The sequence below is a fragment of the Littorina saxatilis genome, linkage group LG4 (genome assembly GCF_037325665.1).
Source record: "Littorina saxatilis isolate snail1 linkage group LG4, US_GU_Lsax_2.0, whole genome shotgun sequence".
Classification (NCBI taxonomy): Eukaryota; Metazoa; Mollusca; class Gastropoda; order Littorinimorpha; family Littorinidae; genus Littorina; species Littorina saxatilis.
This window is the reverse complement of record NC_090248.1, coordinates 15,580,549-15,605,881: the sequence shown is the minus strand read 5'-3', so window position 1 is coordinate 15,605,881 and position 25,333 is coordinate 15,580,549. Positions and strand designations below refer to the sequence as shown.

The following is a 25,333-nucleotide window of genomic DNA, read 5'->3' as shown; positions in this document are numbered from 1 at the left end:
TTTGTTACCATTTGTTGTGCATATGGATAAGCATGATGTACGTGCAAACACCAGCGGACAGACAGACATAACACACACACACACATGCGCGCGCGGTCTCATAGGTAAAACTCGGTGATTGACCCCGGGCAAGAATGTCAGTGTATGTAACCTGGGACAGATTGGTAGGTCGGTCGTCGTTCTTTGGAGCTTAGTTACAGTGTGAAAAGCATCTGTGCCGAGAAATTCGGTCGGCAAAAGGAGGGGGTCGTTCTTGGGAGAGGTCGTTACCGGAGGTTCATTTGTAGTATCGGAAAGGCATCAATTAAAAAGAATATTTGACCAAAGTATGACATTTTAAACAGATTGAGACAGTCATTGTTCTCCAAGGCCACACTTGCTAGCTGTCTTGATCTGTGTAAAATGTCATATTTTGTAAAAATGTAAATAACATTTATGTATGAATCAATTTTAGTTAAAATTCTTGTTACATATGTATTTGTAAACATTACATGCACACAAACATGCACTCGAATATGAGTTTTACATTAGTTTTAGTTGGCCCAAAGAAGGAAAATTGAATCTTCAATCAATGCTTTAATTTTCAATTCAGAATAAGTTAATTAAGAGTTTTAATACAGCTGGGTAAAAAATGCTAGCGACATGATGAAATATACAACTCAATGTCTCCAGGATCACAACCTGTGTCACACTAACAATGGTAACACATGTACATCAACTATATAAAATACTGTTTCCTCCGACTACAGTCACTATTGTGTCTTGTGATACACATCCTCTCCTTTATACTGCCTAATTAATCAACACCACCATTAACCTTTAGGCTGGTTGTCTACTGTCACCTGGTTGTCGCGCTACCGGCTCAGTCTGGTCGGTTCCGATTACCTCCCATGGATGCGAAAACCTATGTGACCGTTTTTCTTTATTTTTCTCTCTGTTAATTCACCAGTGGCTATGTAACATGTGTTTCAGAATTGCATCAGTGTAAGGGTTAAAGAGGTAAAGGAGAGTTTGGTTCTTGTGCTGTTTTGTTGTGAAAAGATTGTAGATGGGTAAAACAGTGTGGAATGTTCTTGTATGTGTTTAAGTTGGTCAATTTATGACTTTCCGGGGATACGAGTTTGAAAAGATAGGGCTGAAAATCATGTACAGAATTCTGTACAGCAAACACTACCCAAAACCCTACCTATACCGCGTGTATGACCTTGAGAGCTTCAGTCAACGCTTGAATTTTGCAGTGATAACATCCGGTTTGCTCTCTCAAGACTGATCATATTTTATCTTCAAGAGAGATCAAGTGGAAAAAATAAACGCCCCGGCGAAGATTCGAATTCTCAACCTCGAGATTTCATGTCTGATGTCCTAACCACTAGGCTACTGCGCCAATTGAGGAAAAAAAGGAAAAACATTGATATGAATTCATTTTATGTTATTCTTGAAGCAGCACTGTTCAGAAGTGATTTCATGTATAACTATTTCTTTGATGTCTGTTTTCAACTGCTCAGAGCTTTGGAGAGATTCAATTACTGTTCTTCTCATTTTTCTTGCATGTTGTAAATAGAGATATCGCAGCTAATTCCTTCTCTATTTATTTGGTGTTTTACGTCATTTTCAACCACGAAGGTTATATCGCGACGGGGAAAGGGGGGAGATGGGATAGAGCCACTTGTCAATTGTTTCTTGTTCACAAAAGCACTAATCAAAAATTTGCTCCAGGGGCTTGCAACGTAGTACAATGTATTACCTTACTGGGAGAATGCAAGTTTCCAGTACAAAGGACTTAACATTTCTTACATACTGCTTGACTAAAATCTTTACAAAAATTGACTATATTCTATACAAGAAACACTTAACAAGGGTAAAAAGAGAAACAGAATCCGTTAGTCGCCTCTTACGACATGCTGGGGAGCATCGGGTAAATTCTTCCCCCTAACCCGCGGGGGGTATCGCAGCTAATGCATGGCACGGTGTAAACATGTACTGCGATTCCGTGAAACATGTTTGCAAATACAGTAAAACCTGTGAGCAAAGGACGCTCTTGGGGAGCCTTGCCACTGTCCTTAGTAGCAAGGTGTCCTTTCTTATGAATATGAATGCACCAACATTTTTTTGGAGAAAAAAAACCCCAACAGCCAAATGAATTACATGATTGTTTATTAGTGGTACATGTAGTTTTATTGTATGTATGTGTGCATGTTTATATATAAATGCATGTTTAGTTCTTTCATTTTCTTTCATTACATGTAATAACAAGAAGAGCAAACGCTCGATCGAGTCACTTTCGCAGTTCTGAATATTATATGAGGCATCAGATGGACAGGAAGAAATTGCTATTCACAACACAATGAGTCACGTTCAGATAAAATTTGAGCCCGGTCACTTTTATAGTTTCCGAGAAAAGCCCAACGTTAAGTTGTGTGTTGCCGAACAGAAAAGGCTAGTTATCTCCCTTGTTTTTCTGATAACGTTCGTAAAAGGCTACAGATGTAAATACTTTGATGTAAAGAATAATCCTACAAAGTTTCAATCACATCCGATGAACTTTGTCAAAGATATAAAATGTCTAATTTTTCCTTTGACGCTGACCTGTGACCTTGAAAAAGGTCAAAGGTCAACGAAACCATCGTTAAAGTGTAGAGGTCATTGGAGGTCACGACTAAACAAAATATGAGCCCGATCGCTTTGATAGTTTCCGAGAAAAGTCCAACGTTAAGGTGGTGTCTACGGACGGCCGGCCGGACAGACTAACACTGACCGATTACAGTCACTTTTTCTCAAGTGACTCAAAAATGAAAACCAAAACTTGATGTTCAGAAAAACAATTGTTAATAAAAATTCCAAACTGTGCATTAGTCATACAGAAAGTGACAAAGAGAAAAAGTTCAAGGATAGTCTGCAACATGTATGTACAAAACCACAATCAGTAAGTTTATCACTGGGGTTTGCGGAAAAAGTCAGAGAGAGAGAGAGAGAGAACGAGCGAGTGAGAGAGAGAGAGGTGCAATCGGTTTCTTACGACCTGAAGCAAAGGGAAGATTCTTTGATCGAGCTGTTGAAAACCACTCGAAGAGTTCTTTGTTCAACTCATCATAGGTTGTTTTTCTTCTCTTAACACATTTTGCCAATTTGTGTTCGATCAGCTTTTTTTTCACAGCAGAAACGAAGACTGCATAGACTGAGGTTGGAAGCCATAAAGCCCGAAGGCCAGTCTGCGATCCCTCCATACACCGCCGCTACAGCGTACGTGTGGAGGTGGACCTATGCTTCCGGCCGAAACCGGAACCGTTTATCCCGGCCGAAACCGGGAACGGCCGCCGCTGCCAGTCAACAAAGTCCGAACCTGCAACAGGCGTTCTTGTCAACTGGCCGCAAGCCACCCGAAAACGCAGCCGCCGAAACCGCCACAGCGGAAACAAAGACTGCAAAGACTGAGGCTGGAAGCCATAATGCCCGGAGGCCAGTCTGCGGTCCCTCCATACACCGCAGCTTCAGCGTACGTGTGTAGGTGGACCTATGCTTCCGGCCGAAACCGGAAACGCAGCCGCCGAAACCGCAACAGCGGAAACGAAGACTGCATAGACTGAGGCCGGAAGCCATAAAGCCCGAAGGCCAGTCTGCGGTCCCACCCACCACCGCAGTCAGAACGACCAAGTTAAGGAGGAACCGTGTTCCCGGACGAACCGGAGAACGCAGCCGCCGAAACCGCCAAAGCGGAAACGAAGACTGCATAGACTGAGGCCAGAAGCCATAAAGCCAGCCTATGGTCCTCCCCCACCCCCGCAGTCGGAACGACCGAGGAACGGAGGAACCATGTTTCCGGCCGAAAGCGGAAACGCAGCCGCCGAAACCACCAAAGCGGAAACGAAAGCTGCATAGACTGAGGCCGGAAGCCATAAAGCCCGAAGGCCAGCCTATAGTTTATTCTGGCTGAAACCGGAAACGGCCGCCGCCGCCAGCCAACGAATTCCGGTCCCGAAACAGGCGGAAAATGTCAACTGGCCGCAAGCCACCGCTGCTGGTCAACGACCCCAAGCCTCGAAAGGAGGTGTCGGCCGACCAGCAGAGTGCAGGTAGTGAAGCTGCAAAGAACTGTTTCCCGGCAGGGAGTGTCCAGTCGCCTCACCAGGGCCGTCGGACCAGTTCGACTTACTTGAGAGTCCACCTGAGGAGGCGGAGACCGCTGAAGCAGGAACCTGAATTCCGGAAACCGGAAGGCACGACCAGCGAAGCAAGTGACAACACATCCCCCACCGCAGGCGGAAATGCGGCGCTGCCGGAAACAACCGGGCGCTGCATCACCTTGTACACCAAAAGCGGATCTCTGAAACGAGGGACAGTAAAACAGAGAACACAAACGCCCCCTGCTCCAAAGCCAAAGCCCAGGAGGAGACAATAGTAACGCTAGAACACACAGAGCTAGCACTACTACCAAGAATAACGGCCTACGACCGAAACTCCCACTATTCTTTCCGTTTATCAGAGTCAGCCATGCTAACTAAACAAACAAACGAAACACAAACAAAGATTACTGACAAACGCAAGTCCGAACGGACAGAAAGCTCAGTAACACACAATGTTCAAAGAACAACAAAATACCAACACCTGCAAACTACTAGAGTAAGCAGACAAAGGCAAACACGCCAAAATATCAAAGTCACAACAATGACCAAAATGCAAATGGCGACCACGCTGAACGTCGCTGATAAACAAGTCCCAAAGGACAAAAAAACCAGCAACAAACCAGCGAACAAGTTAATAAACAACAAATAAGAACGAGCTCACCCAAAGGAGCCCGCACGGGAGAAGACGAGTAACGTGGCCGGCAGGTGAGCGAACTCACACAAGGTAGCCACAGAGCGCAAAAATTCACAACCTCTCTCTACGGCTGCTGAAAGAAGTATGAGTTGGTGTGGTAGGAAGTGACGTAATTTCCACTAGATGGGAGGTAACTCCCGGAGTTCCGGCCCGTTACCATGGCTACGTTTGCCTTTTTGGTGATGGGGTTGCTTCCCTTTAATTGGTTAGACGGGTAAGCGTTTTCAGTACCTAGCATCTCAGACTGTGTCAAATGCTATATGTGATTGGGAGTAAGCATATGTAATTTAATCAAAAATTTGAGGAGACGAAGACAAAGGATGAGACCAAGATGCATCACAGTACAAAAAGTAGAAACCCGAAATGCACAAAGCAAATTGTTTTTGTTTGTGAGTTCACGGCATTGACCAATGAGCGTGCACCATACAAAAATCAACTTCTTTCAAGTGCTGTCATTGGCTTACAAAATAAGCTTCTCGCGCGTTCACATCGCCAGCGAGATTGTATTTGCAGAACCAAGATGGCGGACCAGGGTCTGCTAGCTCTCTGCTTCAAGGGTTTGTCCGTTGTTGACAAGTAACGAACCCAATCGGGACCCAAAAAGGGTGTCCGCGTCCGCGCCTTCGAGGTGTTTTTGAGTGTAAAATACATCCGTCCTCACTTGAATTGTCACCCCCCGCGGGTTAGGGGGTTATTGGTTGGGACGAGAAAGAATTTACCCAATGCTCCCCAGCATGTCGTAAGAGGCGACTAACGGATTCTGTTTCTCCTTTTACCCTTGTTAAGTGTTTCTTGTATAGAATATAGTCTATTTTTGTAAAGATTTTAGTCAAGCAGTATGAAAGAAATGTTAAGTCCTTTGTACTGGAAACTTGCATTCTCCCAGTAAGGTAATATATTGTACTACGTTGCAAGCCCCTGGAGCAAATTTTTGATTAGTGCTTTTGTGAACAAGAAACAATTGACAAGCCATCTCCCCCCTTCCCCCGTCGCGATATAACCTTCGTGGTTGAAAACGACGTTAAACACCAAATAAAGAAAGAAAGAACTTGAATTGTCCGTTATGCTAAGGTGTCCGCCGAAATAAGGGTCCGCTAGATGCAGGTTTTACTGTAAAGGCAAATTTGAACGGCAATTTTTACATTTTTGCAACGCATAAGCGTAGAATGATATAAAATGATTATTTTTTTCTATGTTCGACAACACTGGTGGAGTGGCCTAGCGGTTATGACATCAGCCCCGACATTTCGAGGTCTTGAGTTCGAATCCCTGCCAAGTCGTTTTATTTTTCTGCTCGATCCTTCTTGACAAGTATGCTCAGCTCTGAGAGAGCAAACCGGATGTTACCACTGCAAAATTAAGCGTTGACTGAAGCTCTCGAGGTCGTACACGCCATATAGGTGGGGTTTTGGGTAGCGTTTGCCGTACAGAATTCTGTACATGATTTCAGCCCTATCTTTTCCAACTCGTAGCCCCGGATAGTCATAAATAGACCACAGCTTTAAATGTTCCAAAAATCACAAATTCTAACTTGTCTCACAAAAAGGAACTTATTAGGTATATTAAGACAAGGAGATATATATAACTTTGACACACCTCACCACTAATGAGCAAACTTAACATCTGGATACTGATGGTACAAAAAGAAAAATGAGGAGGTCAGAGGATGTGTGTACTCTGAACTTTGTCACCCACAGTGTGCAGTTTGAGCTGGTCACTTTATTCAATTTGTGCATGCAAACACGGAATTCCTTGCTAATTAAAATAATTAACATGTAAATGCACATAAATATAAAACCTGAGCTGTGAAGCTTTCAACAAATTTGGTCCGACTAAGGAGACTACATCATTACGCCAAAAAAAGAAGAATCAACTGCGGTACAAATGCAATACGTAAGCTGAATGCACAAATTATCACCATCTATTTGGAAATATTGCCCAAAAAATTGCAGAAGCTGGGGAAAAAAAGTCATGAAAATTTGTCACAGAATACCATTAATACGTACAAAAACTAAAAACTGAATTCTACACCAGGAACTGCAGTCAAGACAAACTACATGTACAAAGTGTCCGACTCCATGTCATGTGACAAAAAACACTTAAAACTGGTTTTCATTACTTCCTGTAAGATTCAGAAAATCAGCTTCCATAACTATTCCATGTGAATGACAATATACAGTAACTGTCCAAACTATCAGGAATAAGAGTTACACAGAGGGGGAACAATTACATGAAGAAATTACATGGAGACTCCTGACTACCATACATGATACTTCATTAGCAGGAATCATATGGCACAAACACATTTATTACACAGTTAACACTCATCACTGAAACAACTATGTATTCGCCTATGCTCCATTCTTCTGAACTGTCCCAGTTGCCTGTGTATTTTGAACTCAGAGGTAAACAATTGCTCTGATAATAAATGCATTTGTTCAAGTTGGTGCACATGATGATAAATGTAGAGGACACCCTGAAAGCTGTGCCATGCTGAAAACCTGACGTTGGCCAATAATCTTACCATCATAAGGCACAAAAAAGATAGAGGCTCTAGGGGCAACATGCTACATAAGGTGTTGCAGAAAATTTTTTCATAGTTGTCATAACCAGGATACAGGTCGATCTCTGAGGTTCATCAACTCTCACTAAGAACGGACATATCCTATTTGGTTAATTGCTCGCCTCGAATCAAAATAGCTAGGTAAGCACCTGCAGGAGAGGGATTGAGGGAGAGCAAAAAATAGAACTGGAAGTGTCATGTTGGGTTAGCAATTTCAGCCCATTCACCTGGAAGTTCCTGCTTGAAAATACCCAGACATTCTAACACTTATGTAGGATTTGACAAGACGTATAAAACTTGAAACTTGCAAGATGTATAATGGATTACACAAGAAAATCATGGAGTGCATGGGACTCAAAAGTGGTGAAAGAATGCTTGAAAATGTGCAATTCCTGCATATAAATTCATACTGCAACCATACTCATATGAACCTTGGACTGCAAATCAGAATGGTAACAAAATCGGTGTTCTACTCTGCTTTCTCTTGTTGGCCGTGGAGGTGGAAGTGCTTGGGGTGCTTGACTACCAGCACAGGACAGTGGCAGTGATGGACAATGTAGTCGCTGACAGAGCCCATCAGCGTTCGCCGCACAGCACCAACACCGCGTGACCCAACCACCACCACGTTGGCGTGTTCGCACTCTTTGAGGATTCCTTCCCCTGGCCGAGCTGCCGCCACGCTCTTCACCTTGCCGCCCAGCTGCACAACCAACATTTTTTCTGTTAGCCTGTGGCTCCTCCACACTAAACACACACAACACTTTCTCTGTTAGCCTGTGGCTCCTCCATACCAAAGACACACAACACTTTCCCTGCCAACCTGGCTCCTCCACACCAAGCACACACAACACTTTCCCTGTCAACCTGGCTCCTCCACACCAAGCACACACAACACTTTCCCTGTCAACCTGGCTCCTCCATACCAAGCACACACGACAACACTTTAAATGTTAACCTGGCCAAGCACACACAACACTTTCCCTGTCAACCTAACTCCTCCACACACAACACTTTCCCTGTCAACCTGGCTTCTCCACACCAAGCACACACAACACTTTCCCTGTCAACCTGGCTTCTCCACACCAAGCACACACAACCCTTTCCCTGTCAACCTGGCTTCTCCACACCAAGCACACACAACCCTTTCCCTGTCAACCTGGCTTCTCCATACCAAGCACACACAACCCTTTCCCTGTCAACCTGGCTTCTCCACACCAAGCACACACAACCCTTTCCCTGTCAACCTGGCTTCTCCACACCAAGCACACACAACCCTTTCCCTGTCAACCTGGCTTCTCCACACCAAGCACACACAACACTTTCCCTGTCAACCTGGCTTCTCCACACCAAGCACACACAACCCTTTCCCTGTCAACCTGGCTTCTCCACACCAAGCACACACAACACTTTCCTGTCAACTTTCAACATCAACCTTGCTCCCCGACACCAAGCACACACAACACAATTTCAACGTAGCCAGGCTCCCCCATATCAAGCACACACGACACTTTCCCTGTCAACGGGGTTTCCCGATGCCAAGGACACACAACACTTTCAAGGTCAGCCTGGCTCCCCCATTCCAAGCTATAACCTATTCATTAAAGATGCCTTCCTTCCTGTGCACAGTGAGTTGTGTTTTCTTGTTTGTGCTGAATTAAATATTTGCAGATCAACACAGGCATCAGTGCATACATTCTGCTAAACATTCTCATTTTCAGTCTGCACAGTGACTTAAATAAATGTGTCCAACCATGTTAACAATGGCCGCAAAAACTTACCCCAAGTGATTTGAGCTTTTCAGCAAACTTCTCCAGGTCCTTCTGAATACGCTTCTGTTCGTCTTTGAGCATGGCCTCCAGCACTTCCCGGTCAAACACGTACACCGCTGCAAACAGGAGAAACACATGGCATTCAATATCATCTTGCTCATTTTAAAGTGTCACATTAACAATCACCCTCAGTGATGTGTGCAATATGTCAAAGTAACATCATGATAAAATAAGACTATGGTAACCACCATTCAGTGCTGGTGAAATATAAAACAAGTCATATAAAGTGTGTCAAGGGAAAATTTGGTGGTACGGTACACTGGTAGTGATACCTTATTACGATTACAGTACCTATGAGCGATCGTGAAATCATAGCTTCAGTTTTCTATTTTGAGAAGTCTCGAAAGCCTCAGTGAAATGGTCTGGCGGAAGAGCCAACTGACCTATTTGCAGAGGTATAATTAGAGACGGACTGTAGTGCTGTTAGTTATTAGTTAGGTTTTATTTTAATGCCTGCGGCGAAGACAGAGGAACAGCTGACGTGAACTTGTGTCAGCGAACAGAAAGGAGTGCTTCAGCTTTGTTCGGACTTGACCAGCTTCCAGGACTTGGTGTGTTATTCCGAGGACATGTGAGTGCCGAAGACATGCGTTATGAACAGGGGTTCCAAGGTTTCTGATGGAAGTATAGTGTGTGTAGTGCCGGACTGTGTTCTTCTTCAGCTTCGGTTCGGTAAGGAGGTATTTTGTTATGTGATATGATATATGATAGATGATTTGAATCAATAGCGAAATGTTTGAATTGTTCTTTTGTTTTCTGCTGTGTATCTTTTTCGAGTGTGTGTTGTCACCATCCTGTGTGCTTTTGTGCAATAGTGTGTGACAGAATGTGTAAAAATGTGTGTTTGAGTGTGTGAATGTAAAAACAAGAAGGGCAAAGCCCATACGACTCACATGCTTGACCTTGACCTTTACATGACCTTGACCTTCAGCTAAACCTAGCAATGACATCATACACTAAGAACTGCTTTACACATTTTTCCTACCAAAATACATGTGACCTTGACCCAAGGTCAAGGTCATCCAAGGTCATGCAACACAAAGCTGTTAATTCAAGACATAGGAAGTACAATGGTGCTTATTGGCTCTTTCTACCATGAGATATGGTCACTTTTAGTGGTTCACTACCTTATTTTGGTCACATTTCATAAGGGTCAAAGTGACCTTGATCATATGTGACCAAATGTGTCTCATGATGAAAGCATAACATGTGCCCCACATAATTTTTAAGTTTGAAACAGTTATCTTCCATAGTTCAGGGTCAAGGTCACTTCAAAATATGTATACAATCCAACTTTGAAGAGCTCCTGTGACCTTGACCTTGAAGCAAGGTAAACCAAACTGGTATCAAAAGATGGGGCTTACTTTGCCCTATATATCATGTATAGGTGAGGTATTAAATCTCAAAAACTTCAGAGAAAATGGGAAAAATGTGAAAAATAGCTGTTTTTTCAGACATTTATGGCCCCTGCGACCTTGACCTTGAAGCAAGGTCAAGATGCTATGTATGTTTTTTGGGGCCTTGTCATCATACACCATCTTGCCAAATTTGGTACTGATAGACTGAATAGTGTCCAAGAAATATCAACGTTAAAGTTTTCAGGACAGCCGGACGGCCGGACGGGGGGGACGGACGGACGGACGACTCGGGTGAGTACACAGACTCACTTTTGCTTCGCATGTGAGTCAAAAAACATGCATGTATAAGCCAATACCGGACCACTTAGTCAGTCAACATCAAAATTCCATGACAAAGTGATATCAAAACATTCAATCTGGCAGCCTAAAAGATTGAAACTGAACAACCTGGAACATATCACAAAGAATAATGTCATGGGCTGGCCGAAACCTTTTGACCGAGACAACGCTAAGTGGTCTTGGAAAAGAAACCACCAGTGAATAAAATTTGCATAAAACGAATTTGTCTTACCTTTGAGCACATAATGCAAGCACAACACATGTATCTATATTTAGATTCAGAAAATAATCTTCTATACATATAAATAAAAGAGAGTGTCTGTCTGTGTGTGTGTGTGTGTCTGTGGTCGCCATACCTCTGAGATGGCAAGAGGCAGGAACAAGATAGTGTGCACGTACACTCCCTAGGTGCCGCAGATGTGCACCTGGGTTTTAGTTTCTTGATTCATTGTTTCCTTTTTCAGATTATGGACCTCCCATTTACTGAATACAGCCTATATGGTGCAAGACCAGTTCAGTGCCTACTGTTCACCTGTAGCAAGCACATCATGCCAGTGATATTAGAGACTCGCTATTGCTCCTATGAGGGAAAAAAATGAAGAATGAAAAATTAACTGGACAGTTCCGGAAATTTCTAGAAGGTTAGGGAGATAACTCTTTTTTGTCTGTGGTCGCCATACCTCTGAGATGGCAAGAGGCAGGAACAAGATAGTGTGCACGTACACTCCCTAGGTGCCGCAGATGTGCACCTGGGTTTTAGTTTCTTGATTCATTGTTTCCTTTTTCAGATTATGGACCTCCCATTTATTGAATACAGCCTATATGGTGCAAGACCAGTTCAGTGCCTACTGTTCACCTGTAGCAAGCACATCATGCCAGTGATATTAGAGACTTGCTATTGCTCCTATGAGGGGAAGAAATGAAGAATGAACAAGAGGCGAAGCCTTCAAGGCTCACGTAAGAAATCAACAAACAGTACTTAACATAACACAAACTCACTCACTCCGTAACACACACACACACACACACACACACACACACACACACACACACACACAGTAAGCATAGGTGAAACTGTGCAAGAAAGCGAGACCCTGGATCTGCCAAGTAGTCTCGGCCCGCTCACAATAACAATGACCGAGACTTTCAGTAATTCCTTTGCGTGACGTCTAACCCTCTTACGTCATAATGTGACGTCTTCAAATAGTTTCTATCACACACGTCAAACACTTTTGACCGAGACTGACGTAATCCATAGACTCGGAAATGTTAAAGTTTCTATCACACACACACACACACACGCACGCACAGACAGACAAAGTTTATCATCGCATAGGCTACACTTACGTGAGCCAAAAATTAACTGGACAGTTCCGGAAATTTCTAGAAGGTAAGGGAGATAACTCTTTTTTGTCTGTGGTCGCCATACCTCTGAGATGGCAAGAGGCAGGAACAAGATAGTGTGCACGTACACTCCCTAGGTGCCGCAGATGTGCACCTGGGTTTTAGTTTCTTGATTCATTGTTTCCTTTCTCAGATTATGGACCTCCCATTTATTGAATACAGCCTATAAGGTGCAAGACCAGTTCAGTGCCTACTGTTCACCTGTAGCAAGCACATCATGCCAGTGATATTAGAGACTCGCTATAATTGCTCCTATGAGGGGAAGAAATGAAGAATGAAAAATTAACTGGACAGTTCCGGAAATTTCTAGAAGGTAAGGGAGATAACTTTTTTTGTCTGTGGTCGCCATACCTCTGAGATGGCAAGAGGCAGGAACAAGATAGTGTGCACGTACACTCCCTAGGTGCCGCAGATGTGCACCTGGGTTTTAGTTTCTTGATTCATTGTTTCCTTTCTCAGATTATGGACCTCCCATTTATTGAATACAGCCTATATGGTGCAAGACCAGTTCAGTGCCTACTGTTCACCTGTAGCAAGCACATCATGCCAGTGATATTAGAGACTCGCTATTGCTCCTATGAGGGGAAGAAATGAAGAATGAAAAATTAACTGGACAGTTCCGGAAATTTCTAGAAGGTAAGGGAGATAACTCTTTTTTTGTATCCAAACAAAGGAGGTAAAGCTAATCATAATGGGATAGCGAGCGTCTTAAATTGCAACAGGGCTCCGCTTACTCCCGGGCGAAGAGAAAGAGAGTGTCTGTGTGTGTGTGTGTGTCTGTCTGTCTGTGGTCGCCATACCTCTGAGATGGCAAGAGGCAGGAACAAGATAGTGTGCACGTACACTCCCTAGGTGCCGCAGATGTGCACCTGGGTTTTAGTTTCTTGATTCATTGTTTCCTTTCTCAGATTATGGACCTCCCATTTATCGAATACAGCCTATATGGTGCAAGACCAGTTCAGTGCCTACTGTTCACCTGTAGCAAGCACATCATGCCAGTGATATTAGAGACTCGCTATTGCTCCTATGAGGGGAAGAAATGAAGAAAGAAAAATTAACTGGACAGTTCCGGAAATTTCTAGAAGGTAAGGGAGATAACTCTTTTTTTGTATCCAAACAAAGGAGGTAAAGCTAATGATAATGGGATAGCGAGCGTCTTAAATTGCTACAGGGCTCCGCTTACTCCCGGGCGAAGCCGGGCTTAACTGCTAGTAAAGAATATAGTGCAATCACTTCTGAATTTATTTCAATTTCAAGCAGTTTTAATTAACCAAGTACATGTAGTTGATTAATTTTCAAGCTTCCAAGCTGAAATTCAATCTGGACCAAGTCACTGATTGTTGAACAAAAAAACTTGATAGCAAAATGCAGTTGTAACAGTGTGACCTCAACTTTTTATTACCTATGGATGTAAAATCATCAAAAACCTTTTTTGTGGAAAAATGAGAACTAAAGTGTGAGGATATCTGGAAGAGCACTTTAAGACATTGTTTAAACTTGGAATAACTGAACATTTATACACTTATCTAAAGGTATCCTTTGTATATAATGCCATAACTGGTCTGGGTGGCCGAGTGGTAAACGCACTTGCCTCGGAAGCGAGAGGTTGCGAGTTCGACCCTGGGTCAGGGCGTAAGCAATTTTCTCCCCCCTTTCCTAACCTAGGTGGTGGGTTCAAGTGCTAGTCTTTCGGATGAGACGAAAAACCGAGGTCCCTTTGTGTACACTACACTGGGGTGTGCACGTTAAAGATCCCACGATTGACAAAAGGGTCTTTCCTGGCAAAATTGTATAGGCATAGATAAAAATGTCCACCAAATACCCGTATGACTTGGAATAAAGGCCGTGAAAGGTGAATGCTCGCCCTAATAGGCTTGAGGTTTGCTGGCCGATGTGAATGCGTGATATAATGTGTAAAAAATTCCATCTCACACGGCAGAAATTAATATGTAAAGCGCTTAGAAAACATCAAGCGCTATATATATCTCCCCATACAATAACTAAGCTGTGTATCTCTGGGAGCGGTTCGTGATAGACTTTGTGTGTGTGTGTTTGTTTGCGGGTTAAAAACCTTTGTCCGGGGCTGAAAGGGACAAGAGAGCCTTTTGACTGCTTCTGACTTCCCACAAAAAGGACTAATGTTTGTTCTCATGTGACTGTAATGCCTGTTGACAGGATGAAAAGCCTGTCAAGATGAGGTGTAGCCACACTGTGAGCAGGTGAGAGGAGACACTCACAGTTAGCCCAGCGAGTGGAGTGCAGCATGTCGTTCAGCTCCGGCACGTGCACCAGCGTCACATGGTTCCCAGGCTTGTGCATGTTCTTCACGTACCCTGTAACACAACCACATGCAACACGCCTTCATAATATATCATACACATCTACTCTCTGTTCCTAGGCTTGTGAATGTTCTTTAGGTACCCTGTAAAACCATCACATGCAACACACACCTTCATAATATATCATAAACATCTACTCTCTGTTCCTAGGCTTGTGCATGTTCTTTAGGTACCCTGTAAAACCACCACATGCAACACATGCCTTCATCATACACATCTACTCTCTTTTCCCACGCGTGTGCATGTTCTTTAGGTACCCTGTAATAGTGTAAAACCATCACATGCAACACACGCCTTCATATATATATATCAAACACATCTACTCTCTGTTCCTAGGCTTGTGCATGTTCTTTAGGTACCCTGTAAAAGTAAAACCACCACATGCAACACACACCTTCATAAATATATATCAAACACATTTACTCTCTGTTCCTAGGCTTGTGCATGTTCTTTAGGTAACACCACCACATGCAACACACACCCTTCATATACAGGGTGGGCCATAAAAAGTGTCCACATTTAATTTGTTAATATTTTTCCTGTAAAGTGATATTTTCTTTTCTGTTTCAGATAGAATTTGAGACAAGCATCTTAGAATTCTTTTAAAGCCTGAATGGATCGCATTCCAGTACAGGAAAGGACCAAAATCGTTGAATTTTACTTTGCTACCAATTCTGTGGTTCTCGCCCAGCGCGCTTTTCGGAGAGAGTTCCCTGGCACACACTGTCCATGCCTTTGCCAATTGCGCACCACACTGTTACTTTTTCGCGGCTCAGTGGTGGCTGGATGTGTTCATGGGGCTGATTAGGTGCCCAAAATCTCATGTTTTGTTTGTTGACATGTCCACTCAAATGAAAATGGGCTTCATCGCTGAAGAAAATGAGGTCGAGAACTCCTGGGTTGTTTTCAATTCTTTCAGAAATGCTTTGACTGAATACTAACCCTTCTCTTTTGTTTGCATCAGTTTGTTGTTGGAGAATTTGTATCTTGTACGGAAACAATCCTAAGTCTTTGTGTATGATCCTTCGTACAGATGTCCTCGAGATACCGACTTCCTGTGACAGCCGCCTTGTTGATTTTCGTGGGGATTCCTGCAAACGGTCCCTTACTGCTTCAATGTTAGGTGGACTTCTAGCAGAACATGGTCGACCACTATGTCCTTTATTGTTATCTGCGAGACTACCAGTGTTCCTGAATTTATCCACGAGGCGCTTCACAGTTCTCGCACATGGACAGTGTGTGCCAGGGAACTCTCTCCGAAAAGCGCGCTGGGCGAGAACCACAGAATTGGTAGCAAAGTAAAGTTCAACGATTTTGGTCCTTTCCTGTACTGGAATGCGATCCATTCAGGCTTTAAAAGAATTCTAAGATGCTTGTCTCAAATTCTATCTGAAACAGAAAAGAAAATATCACTTTACAGGAAAAATATTAACAAATTAAATGTGGACACTTTTTATGGCCCACCCTGTATACTGTATCATACACATCTACTCTCTGTTCCTAAACTTGTGCATGTTCTTTAGGTACCCTGTAAAAGTAAAACCACCACATGCAACACACACCTTCATATACAGTCGAGACCGGATGTAAGAAAGTCGTCGGGACCCACTTTTTGTCTTTCATACATCCGGTCTTTACTAAATCCGGTTAACCGGATGTATGAAAATATTGTGGATTGACTTTCATACATCCGGCCACGCGTCTGTTACTTGATAAAAGTAGGGTTTTTTCATATCATTTTTGTATTTATTTGTTTTTTTATGTTTAAATATTTTGATACATATCCTTGTTAGAAGAAAAGGGTTGTGAATAACAAGTGGAAAAGTACATGTACTTACATACACTGACACAGTCAGGACAACCGATAGAAAGAGCAACTGTTTGTGTACGGAACTGTTCTGCTTTGCATAAGGCCGTGCAAAGCAGAACAGTTCCTTACACAAACAGTTGCAACAACAACAACATAAAAAAAAACACTGAGTCACACCCACGACCAATGCCCCTGGTTCTAATTGTACAAAACAATGCCTTCCTGGGCTATTATGGCTCTTCAGTCATGACAAATTAAAACAGGCTAAAATGACTGAATAGACAAACAAAACAGATTATTAATGGAGTTAAACATAAAATCAGTTTAATGGATAAAATCAACAACAACAACAACAAGAACATAAAAACAACAAGAACATAAAAACAACAACATAAAATACAACAAAATAAAATACAACAACATAAAAAAACAAGTCGCGTAAGGCGAAAATACAACATTTAGTCAAGTAGCTGTCGAACTCACAGAATGAAACTGAACGCAATGCAACGCAGCAAGACCGTATACTCGTAACATCGTCAGTCCACCGCTCACGGCAAAGGCAGTGAAATTGACAAGAAGAGCGGGGGAGTAGTTGCGCTGAGAAGGATAGCACGCTCTTCTGTACCTCTCTTCTTTTTAACTTTCTGAGCGTGTTTTTAATCCAAACATATTATATCTATATGTTTTTGGAATCAGGAGCCGACAAGGAATAAGATGAAAGTGTTTTTAAATTGATTTCGAAAATTTAATTTTGATAATAATTTTTATATATTTAATTTTCAGAGCTTGTTTTTAATCCAAATATAACATATTTATATGTTTTTGGAATCAGCAAATGATGGAGAATAAGATGAACGTAAATTTGGATCGTTTTATAAAATAAAATATTTTTTTTACAATTTTCAGATTTTTAATGACCAAAGTCATTAATTAATTTTTAAGCCACCAAGCTGAAATGCAATACCGAAGTCCGGGCTTCGTCGAAGATTACTTGACCAAAATTTCAACCAATTTGGTTGAAAAATGAGGGCGTGACAGTGCCGCCTCAACTTTCACGAAAAGCCGGATATGACGTCATCAAAGACATTTATCAAAAAAATGGGGAAAAAAATGGGGATTTCATACCCAGGAACTCTCATGTCAAATTTCATAAAGATCGGTCCAGTAGTTTAGTCTGAATCGCTCTACACACACACACAGACAGACAGACACACACACACACGCACGCACATACACCACGACCCTCGTCTCGATTCCCCCCTCTACGTTAAAACATTTAGTCAAAACTTGACTAAATGTAAAAACATAAAAAGATAACAACTGATTCACATCCATGACCAATGTCTCTGGTTATAAATGTAACAAAAATGCCTTCTGGGCTTTTATGGGTCTTCGTGACGAATTTGTAACAGGTTAAAAACAAGTCGCGTAAAGGCGAAAATACAACATTTAGTCAAGTAGCTGTCGAACTCACAGAATGAAACTGAACGCAATGCAATTTTTCAGCAAGACCGTATGTACTCGTAGCATCGTCAGTCCACCGCTCATGCTCATGGCAAAGGCAGTGAAATTGACAAGAAGAGCGGTTTAGTAGTTGCGCTAAGAAGGATAGCACGCTTTTCTGTACCTCTCTTCGTTTTAACTTTCTGAGCGTGTTTTTAATCCAAACATATCATATCTATATGTTTTTGGAATCAGGAACCGACAAGGAATAAGATGAAAGTGTTTTTAAATTGATTTCGAAAATCTAATTTTGATAATAATGTTTATATTTTTAATTTTCAGAGCTTGTTTTTAATCCAAATATAACATATTTATATGTTTTTGGAATCAGAAAATGATGGAGAATAAGATAAACGTAAATTTGGATCGTTTTATAATTTATTTATTTTTTTTTTACAATTTTCAGATTTTTAATGACCAAAGTCATTAATTAATTTTTAAGCCACCACGCTGAAATTCAATACCGAAGTCCGGGCTTTGTCGAAGACTACTTGACCAAAATTTCAACCAATTTGGTTGAAAAATGAGAGCGTGACAGTGCCGCCTCAACTTTCACGAAAAGCCGGATATGACGTCATCAAAGACATTTATCGAAAAAAAGAAAAAAACGTTCGGGGATATCAATCCCAGGAACTCTCATGTAAAATTTCATAAAGATCGGTCCAGTAGTTTGGTCTGAATCGCTCTACACGCACGCACGAACGCACACACACACATACACACACACACACATACACCACGACCCTCGTTTCGATTCCCCCTCTATGTTAAAACATTTAGTCAAAACTTGACTAAATGTAAAAATGATTGAATGGAGAAACAAATTAAACAAAACAACTCGTTGACAGCTATAGAATCTGGATAAAAAATCAGTTGGTGGGGAAGTTTTCAGGGCATCCTCATTTACTGATTTAGACTACCTTTGTGGACACCACCCGCTCAAAATGGCCACAGAGATTTCGGAGGTAAATGTTCTCCTCGGACCTGTCTACCCCATTTATCGGGAAAAGGGGTGAAGGGAAATTACTCTTACCACACTTTGGTGACTTGGGTCTACTTTCGTTTTCTTACAACCGGTCTTGCAACAACGCATTTGTGCTGCTCGGGACCAGAGATTTGCTTTCATACAACCGGACTTTTATACATCCGATTTTCATACAACCGGAAAATTCTAAGTAATAACAAAGAGTAGCTTCTGCCGGGACCCTGCCTACCCCTTTCATACATCCAGACTTTCATACATCCAGTGTTTTATACATCCGGTCTATACTGTATATCAAACACATCTACTCTCTGTTCCTAGGCTTGTGTATGTTCTTTAGGTAACACCACCACATGCAACACACACCCTTCATATATACTGTATCATACACATCTACTCTCTGTTCCTAGGCTTGTGCATGTTCTATAGGCCAACAAAAAAAAGTTGTATGTTTCTGGTCACCCGACCCTACCAAGTTTTTTCCCGCTGACCCTAGACTTTTTTTTTATTGCATTTGTAAAAAAAAAGCAAGAAAAAAAAGCGCGTCAAAACGAAAGTAACAGACAACACAAGGGGGATAACCCCGTATCCCTTTTGTCTCATGTGTTTTGTAATGTGTTGTCTTTTTGTGTGTATAGTAAGTCCAGTCTCTTTGCGTCACTGTATAGTTATTTTCTACCCTGACCAAAAAATAAAAAATAAAAAATAAATTCCCTACCTACCTACCCTATTTTTTGTAGCCATGTTACCAGAAACATACAACTTTATTTTTTGGGCCTTAGGTACCCTGTAAAACCACCACATGCATCACACACCCTTTATTTACACCAACCTCGCTACTTTGGAGCTATTTTTAGCATTCTCAATCACTAACTATTTTTCGATCAAATGCTTACGTAAAACCATAACGTCAAAAGATGTTCGAATTTGTGTTTGCAATAATGTTCATCAAATGATTTACAAACAACGAAACCACTGTAATTGGGAAAATGTCTTAATTCACTGAATAACAATGGGTTCTTTCATACGTTAAATCCGGAAAGTCATATCTAGCATCATACAGAATTGTTCATGAACCTAAAAATACACTAAAATCTTTAAAAAAAACTATAGTCTGTTTCAATGACTTGCAGCAATTTTCAACATTATAAATCGAGATAACTTGACACATTGAAAGAAATTTGGTGCACTAAACAGTTTTCCTGATCACGAATCATTGTGTGAAACTTTCTTTAAAACTTTCTTTCATGAAGTGTAGTATTGTTCTAGAAAAAGGCGTGTCCCCTGTTTTGAGCGAACACTGTTTTCGTGGTGCACTACCTCTCTTTTTAAAAAAATGCAAAAATATACACAGCGGCCATAATTCCTCTTTATTTGAATGAATGTCAACTTCAAAAAGATTGTTTTAGAATGCAGATTTAAACAAATCAATGCATGAAGAATTTGAAAAAACAGTTTGTTATACCAACATCTATATCAATATACGGCTTGTGTGTGTCTGTCTGTCTGTCTGTGTCTGTTCGCCATGCACGGCCAAAGTTCTCGATGGATCTGCTTCAAATTTGGTGGGCATATTCAGGTACACCCCGGACACAATCTGGTCAATGAACATTTTCAACACGTGCTCTCAGCGCGCAGCGCTAAACCGATTTTGGTTTTTCTGTACATCCATTCCCAGTAACTCTTCCTTATCTTCTCCAGTGTTTTGCGCGTTTATCTCCCTTCCTTCGTACGGTGCGCCGGCAAAGCCGGCGTACACCTGGCAAAGCCGGGTCCCCGGCGAAGCCGGGTATTCGGCTCTACTTCTTCCCGGCGAAGCCGGGTACCCCGCGAAGCGGGTATTCATCTAGTTATTATATATACCTGTACAACTTGATTCATCACCATGCTGATGTTGGCTACCTATCACTAAGAAGAAGAAGAACTTGTGGTACTGTTGAACTTTAGCCTTGTTCATTCATAGTTCAGAATACACTGGAATTTGTTAGCTTCGTATGTTGCAGAACCTGCTCTTGTAAACATAACAAGTCATTTTAACCTTAACTTTGAAGTTATTGATTGAACTGAACAGATGCCTTTCATTTACATGGCTTTTAGAAGAAAAACATCGGCACAGGCCACAGTCATTTTTTTAGAAGGATGGGAGACAACTCCGTCAATATCGGAGCTCAATCGGTCTGTTTTTTACAAGCAATATTCTTTGGACTTGAATCAAAAATAAGTCAATAATGCCACAGGATTGTGAGCTATGAATTTACAACGCTAAAGTTCAACATTACCCAACTTGTTTGAAATCGGAGGCAACTTTCTCACACACTCTAAACATGCACACAAGCTTTTAGTTTGCGTATGCGCACTTGTCCGGTTCTTGGAAGTTTCGTCTTCCAGGGAAGAGGCAAAACGCATAGAGTGTTTTCGTACTTACTATCCAGAAATGTAATATCAATTATCTTGCCTGACTTGTCAGTCCGCAGAATGACACGCCGTTATACCCCGTGTACTCACATTCTAGAGCGTACTCTGAGTGTTCACTCCCATCGTAAGCGATAACAACGTTCGTTCCCTCGCCAGCCATCTCGCACTGCTCTCCTGCTGTTGCTCTTCCAAAATAACCGACTTTCACACAAACCAGAACTAGTCTAGTGCCGCGATGAGTTTTGTTTACTGAGAGTGATCTGTCAAACTGTCGGATTGTAGAAGTAGCGTTTTTCACACCCAAACAATACTTTGTTGCAAACGCAAAAAGTGTGCCTGTAAGCTTTGCAGAGGACGTGTGATCAGCATCCCACAAGCCTTTGCGGTGACCTCGATTGGCATTTCAATAGTTTCAGCATTTTGAACTCCGACATTTATTCAGTGGTTTGGCCCAGTTTTCGTCAACGTGTGATTTAATGTTATATGACCCCTCCAACTTTGAGCAATTTGTTTTTATTTAATTTTTTTCACTGAAGGAGTTAACTAGGGTAGGACTGAGAGGAGTGTGTGAGTCAGTGTGTGTCACTGTGACGGTGAACTGATAAACGTACATTATTAATAGGGGAAGCTAGGGCTCCTAATAACACACAAAAAAGAAATTACCACATAATATGCAGGTTTTCAATTCATATTTTTGCAAAGTATCTGCACAAGCATGTGTGCCTCTGTGAGTATGTTTGTGGCTGCTTTCATGGGGTGCCTGTATCCTCAGGAATTTGAGTATTTCTTTTATCTCTCCGTTTCTGACACCGTTGATTTAACGTCAATTTTACAGGACAGTTTTTTTCCTTTCAGTTATATGTTGTAGTTTGACCTTATTGTTTTAGGACAAGTAGAGCTCGTTCACCAGTAGCAAAGACTCACTCACTCCGTCAGTGTGCCTGAGTGTGTGCGATGGGGGGGGGGGGGGGGGGGGGCTCTCCACGGTCACCGGCCACTGCAATGTACGGACAGGTTTGCACTGGCCCAAGTGTGTCCGTTCATGAGAGGGACTGCTGTAACAGCAAAACTAGTGTGAAACATAAGTAATCAATTTATCCACTTGACCTATCACTCTTCTTTGCATGTTTTTATGCCTACGGATTTTCAAATACTCTGCAACACATGTAACCCAAATTCAACATGTGCCCGTACAATACCGCTTCTCAGTTATATGAAAACATTGCTTCGGCCAGGGACCTATATTTAGATAGGTCTATGTGTAGATGCTTGGGATGCTGAAGCATTTACAGTCGAAAACTATTCCTGGCCTGTGAGACTTCGGGTTTACAGAGATAACTTCTGAGTCTTCATAACTTCTGGAGATTCTTCTTCTTCATCTTCGGTGTGTTCTTCTAAGTTCTTGCTACTCTCGGCGAATTCCTCAGTGGGTTCTTCTTCAGACAATTCAACTTCAAGGGACGACCCTTCGCCTACCAGCTCGACACACCAACTGAATTCTAAGTTCGTTAGATGCAGAGACTCAGAATTCTTCACGTGACAGAGTTCACTCACAAAAAAATAGACCGATTTGGAAAGAGCGTGACACCGAGGGTGGCCTTGAAGGGGAGCGGCTATTTTTAGTAAAACGTAAGTTTGCGTAATGTCAAAAAACAAAGTCTAGAGGTCACAACTTCTCTACCAGAGGTTATAAAAAGGGTGCCGTTTCTACTAAAAATAAACAATTAATTAATGGTCAAGATATGCGCTGATCTAGATTTTAGGTTTTTACTATTTCCATACCACTCTCACTAACACCTCCCTCCGAATCTTTCCATTATAAATCTCGGTGCAGCGAACCAACATAAGAATCTCAAGATCCACGCAAAGCACGTGTGGCCACCACATGCAGTGTCGTCGAGCAGCAAGTTCTAGGTTTCGATTCTATAGGCCTACTTTTGCAAAGGCCTACGATCCAAGGAGAGAGAGAGTGGAGGTTGGGGATGAGAGAGAGAGGGGGGTAAAGCGGGTTGCTATGCCGGCAGGCACACTCCCTCCTATAAAACAAAAAAGGGTTTGTTTTATACACACAAAAAAAACTTCGAACAGAACGGTCCAAAACCCTAACTTCTACTTATGAAAAAATCAACCAGGATGGAAAACTAAGGGGAGCATACTTGGCAAGATCTTAGTAGTCAGAGTTTCGAACGGAAAAGTAACACAAATTCACACATAAAGATATGAAAACATACAAACACAATACAAATGAGGTTAGTAACGTGGAATACAAATGGATATATCCGAACAACACTTTCGCTCTCATTTTCATACGCAAGAAAGAGGAAATCATGTCCAAATCCAATACAAAGTCTTTATTCAACCAAGTTGAATCCAAATTATGTACAAACGTCACTTGCAGTGACCCAAAAAGTGTCTACCAAAGAACTGCTTAGGGAAGCCAGAACTTTCAGGTATCTCCGAAAGACGTCTCAACCACAGATCCGATCGAAGGAGTCGAACTGTGCTTGTCTTCAATTTTGCTAAAGATCTGATCGAAGGAGTCAGAAATTCAAGCACCAAGTACGCTAAAGATCTGATCGGAGAAATCAGAACTTCAGACACGTCACTTGCAGTGTTCCAAAAAGTGTACCAAAGAACTGCTTGAGGAAGCCAGAACTTTCAGGTATCTCCGAAAAACTATCTTAACCACAGGTCCGATCGAAGGAGTCGAACTGTAGTTGTCTTCAATTTTGCTAAAGATCTGATCGACGGAGTCAGATCCTTCATAAGTTAAATTCACGCCTATTGTTCTTCAACTGGGAGAAACATCACCAGTTTGTGTATGGGACGCTCCTTTGCTCTGTCTTTGTCCTCTCTCCTCTGCCAGGAGTTTTCTCGCTTTCGTTTTGAACTCGAGGGTATGCAACATGGAATGGTGATCCTCCCCGCACTCCCTGCACTTGAATCCTCTGGGGCACTTGCTCGCCAAGTGTCGTCCCATACATCGGAAACAGAGTCGCAAAAGGATCACCTTCCTAATCCTTTCCTCTGGAGAGAGTTTTTCGAACACACTGCAATGATTCATCCAGTGATCTTGTGACTTGCAGCACAGGCAGTGCTTTGACGGAGTTCCCTCTGCTCTAGGGTTGTTAACAGTGGGGGCTGCCTGGGTAGCCAACGTCTTCATAGACCGGTCCAGCTCTTCTATCTTCTCCATGACCGCTTCCAGCCCCACAGCATCCTGACAGGCACTGGTCGTTAGGGATGTCTTTGAAACGTTGCCTTTGGGCGTTGGGTTTGTAGCTTTGCTTCCTGGCGCAGTCCTGGCGGCACTATAAACTGGGTCATTCTCTACCTCGCTCCTGGCTTTCACAAAATCAGCGAATTCCTGAAAGGGGGGGTAGTTGTCATGTTCTGCTTTGTACTTGCTGACTCTCACTTTCCAAGCCTTACTATGACTCTCAGGCAATCTGTCGCTCAGGGTCTTGACTTGCCGAGGCTCATTGAGCGAGCCTAGATACTTGGAGTGAAGAGCCACTACAGCCGTCTGAGTCAGCATGTCGGAGAAGTTCCTGAGCGCCACGGGGTCTCTCTCTTTGATATTCGGCCATTCATTTAGCTCGTCGAGGTAGTGCTGAGAGAGGGCGTACTTATCACCATAACGCTTGTCCATTTCCTCCAAGATCTTTGCGCTCGACGCCGCCGTGTCATCTTGGAAGTAGGCTTTCACAGACTGTCTGACTGCTTCCGAGGTAAACTGTTGTAGGTAGGTAAGTTTTTCAGCCTCTGTTACATCTTGGTCTATCAGATGCGTAATCGATCTTCTCCAGGACACGTACTCCATGGGCTTGCCTGTGAAGATCAGTGGTACCAGAGGTGGCGTCCTGGACATCCTAAGGGTCCGGTTTAGCATTGACAGGAATGTTTCTGTTGGCAGAGGAGGAATATCTGTTGATGCGGAAAAATCCAAAGACCTCATGGAATGAGACGTAGGCAT

The 25,333-nt window shown here is 42.4% G+C and overlaps 1 protein-coding gene across 1 annotated transcript; it reads right to left on the bottom strand.

Annotated features, from left to right (window-relative positions):
• Positions 1 to 556: 556 nt before the first annotated feature.
• On the bottom strand, positions 557 to 21,748 carry LOC138964098 (universal stress protein Slr1101-like). Its single transcript, XM_070335987.1, has 4 exons — positions 21,448 to 21,748; positions 14,546 to 14,641; positions 9,157 to 9,263; positions 557 to 8,078 (listed from the first exon to the last, which is right to left on the bottom strand). Exons 1-4 carry the CDS (start codon positions 21,515 to 21,517, stop codon positions 7,848 to 7,850), a joined length of 504 nt encoding a protein of 167 aa, XP_070192088.1. The 5' UTR covers positions 21,518 to 21,748; the 3' UTR covers positions 557 to 7,847.
• Positions 21,749 to 25,333: the final 3,585 nt, after the last annotated feature.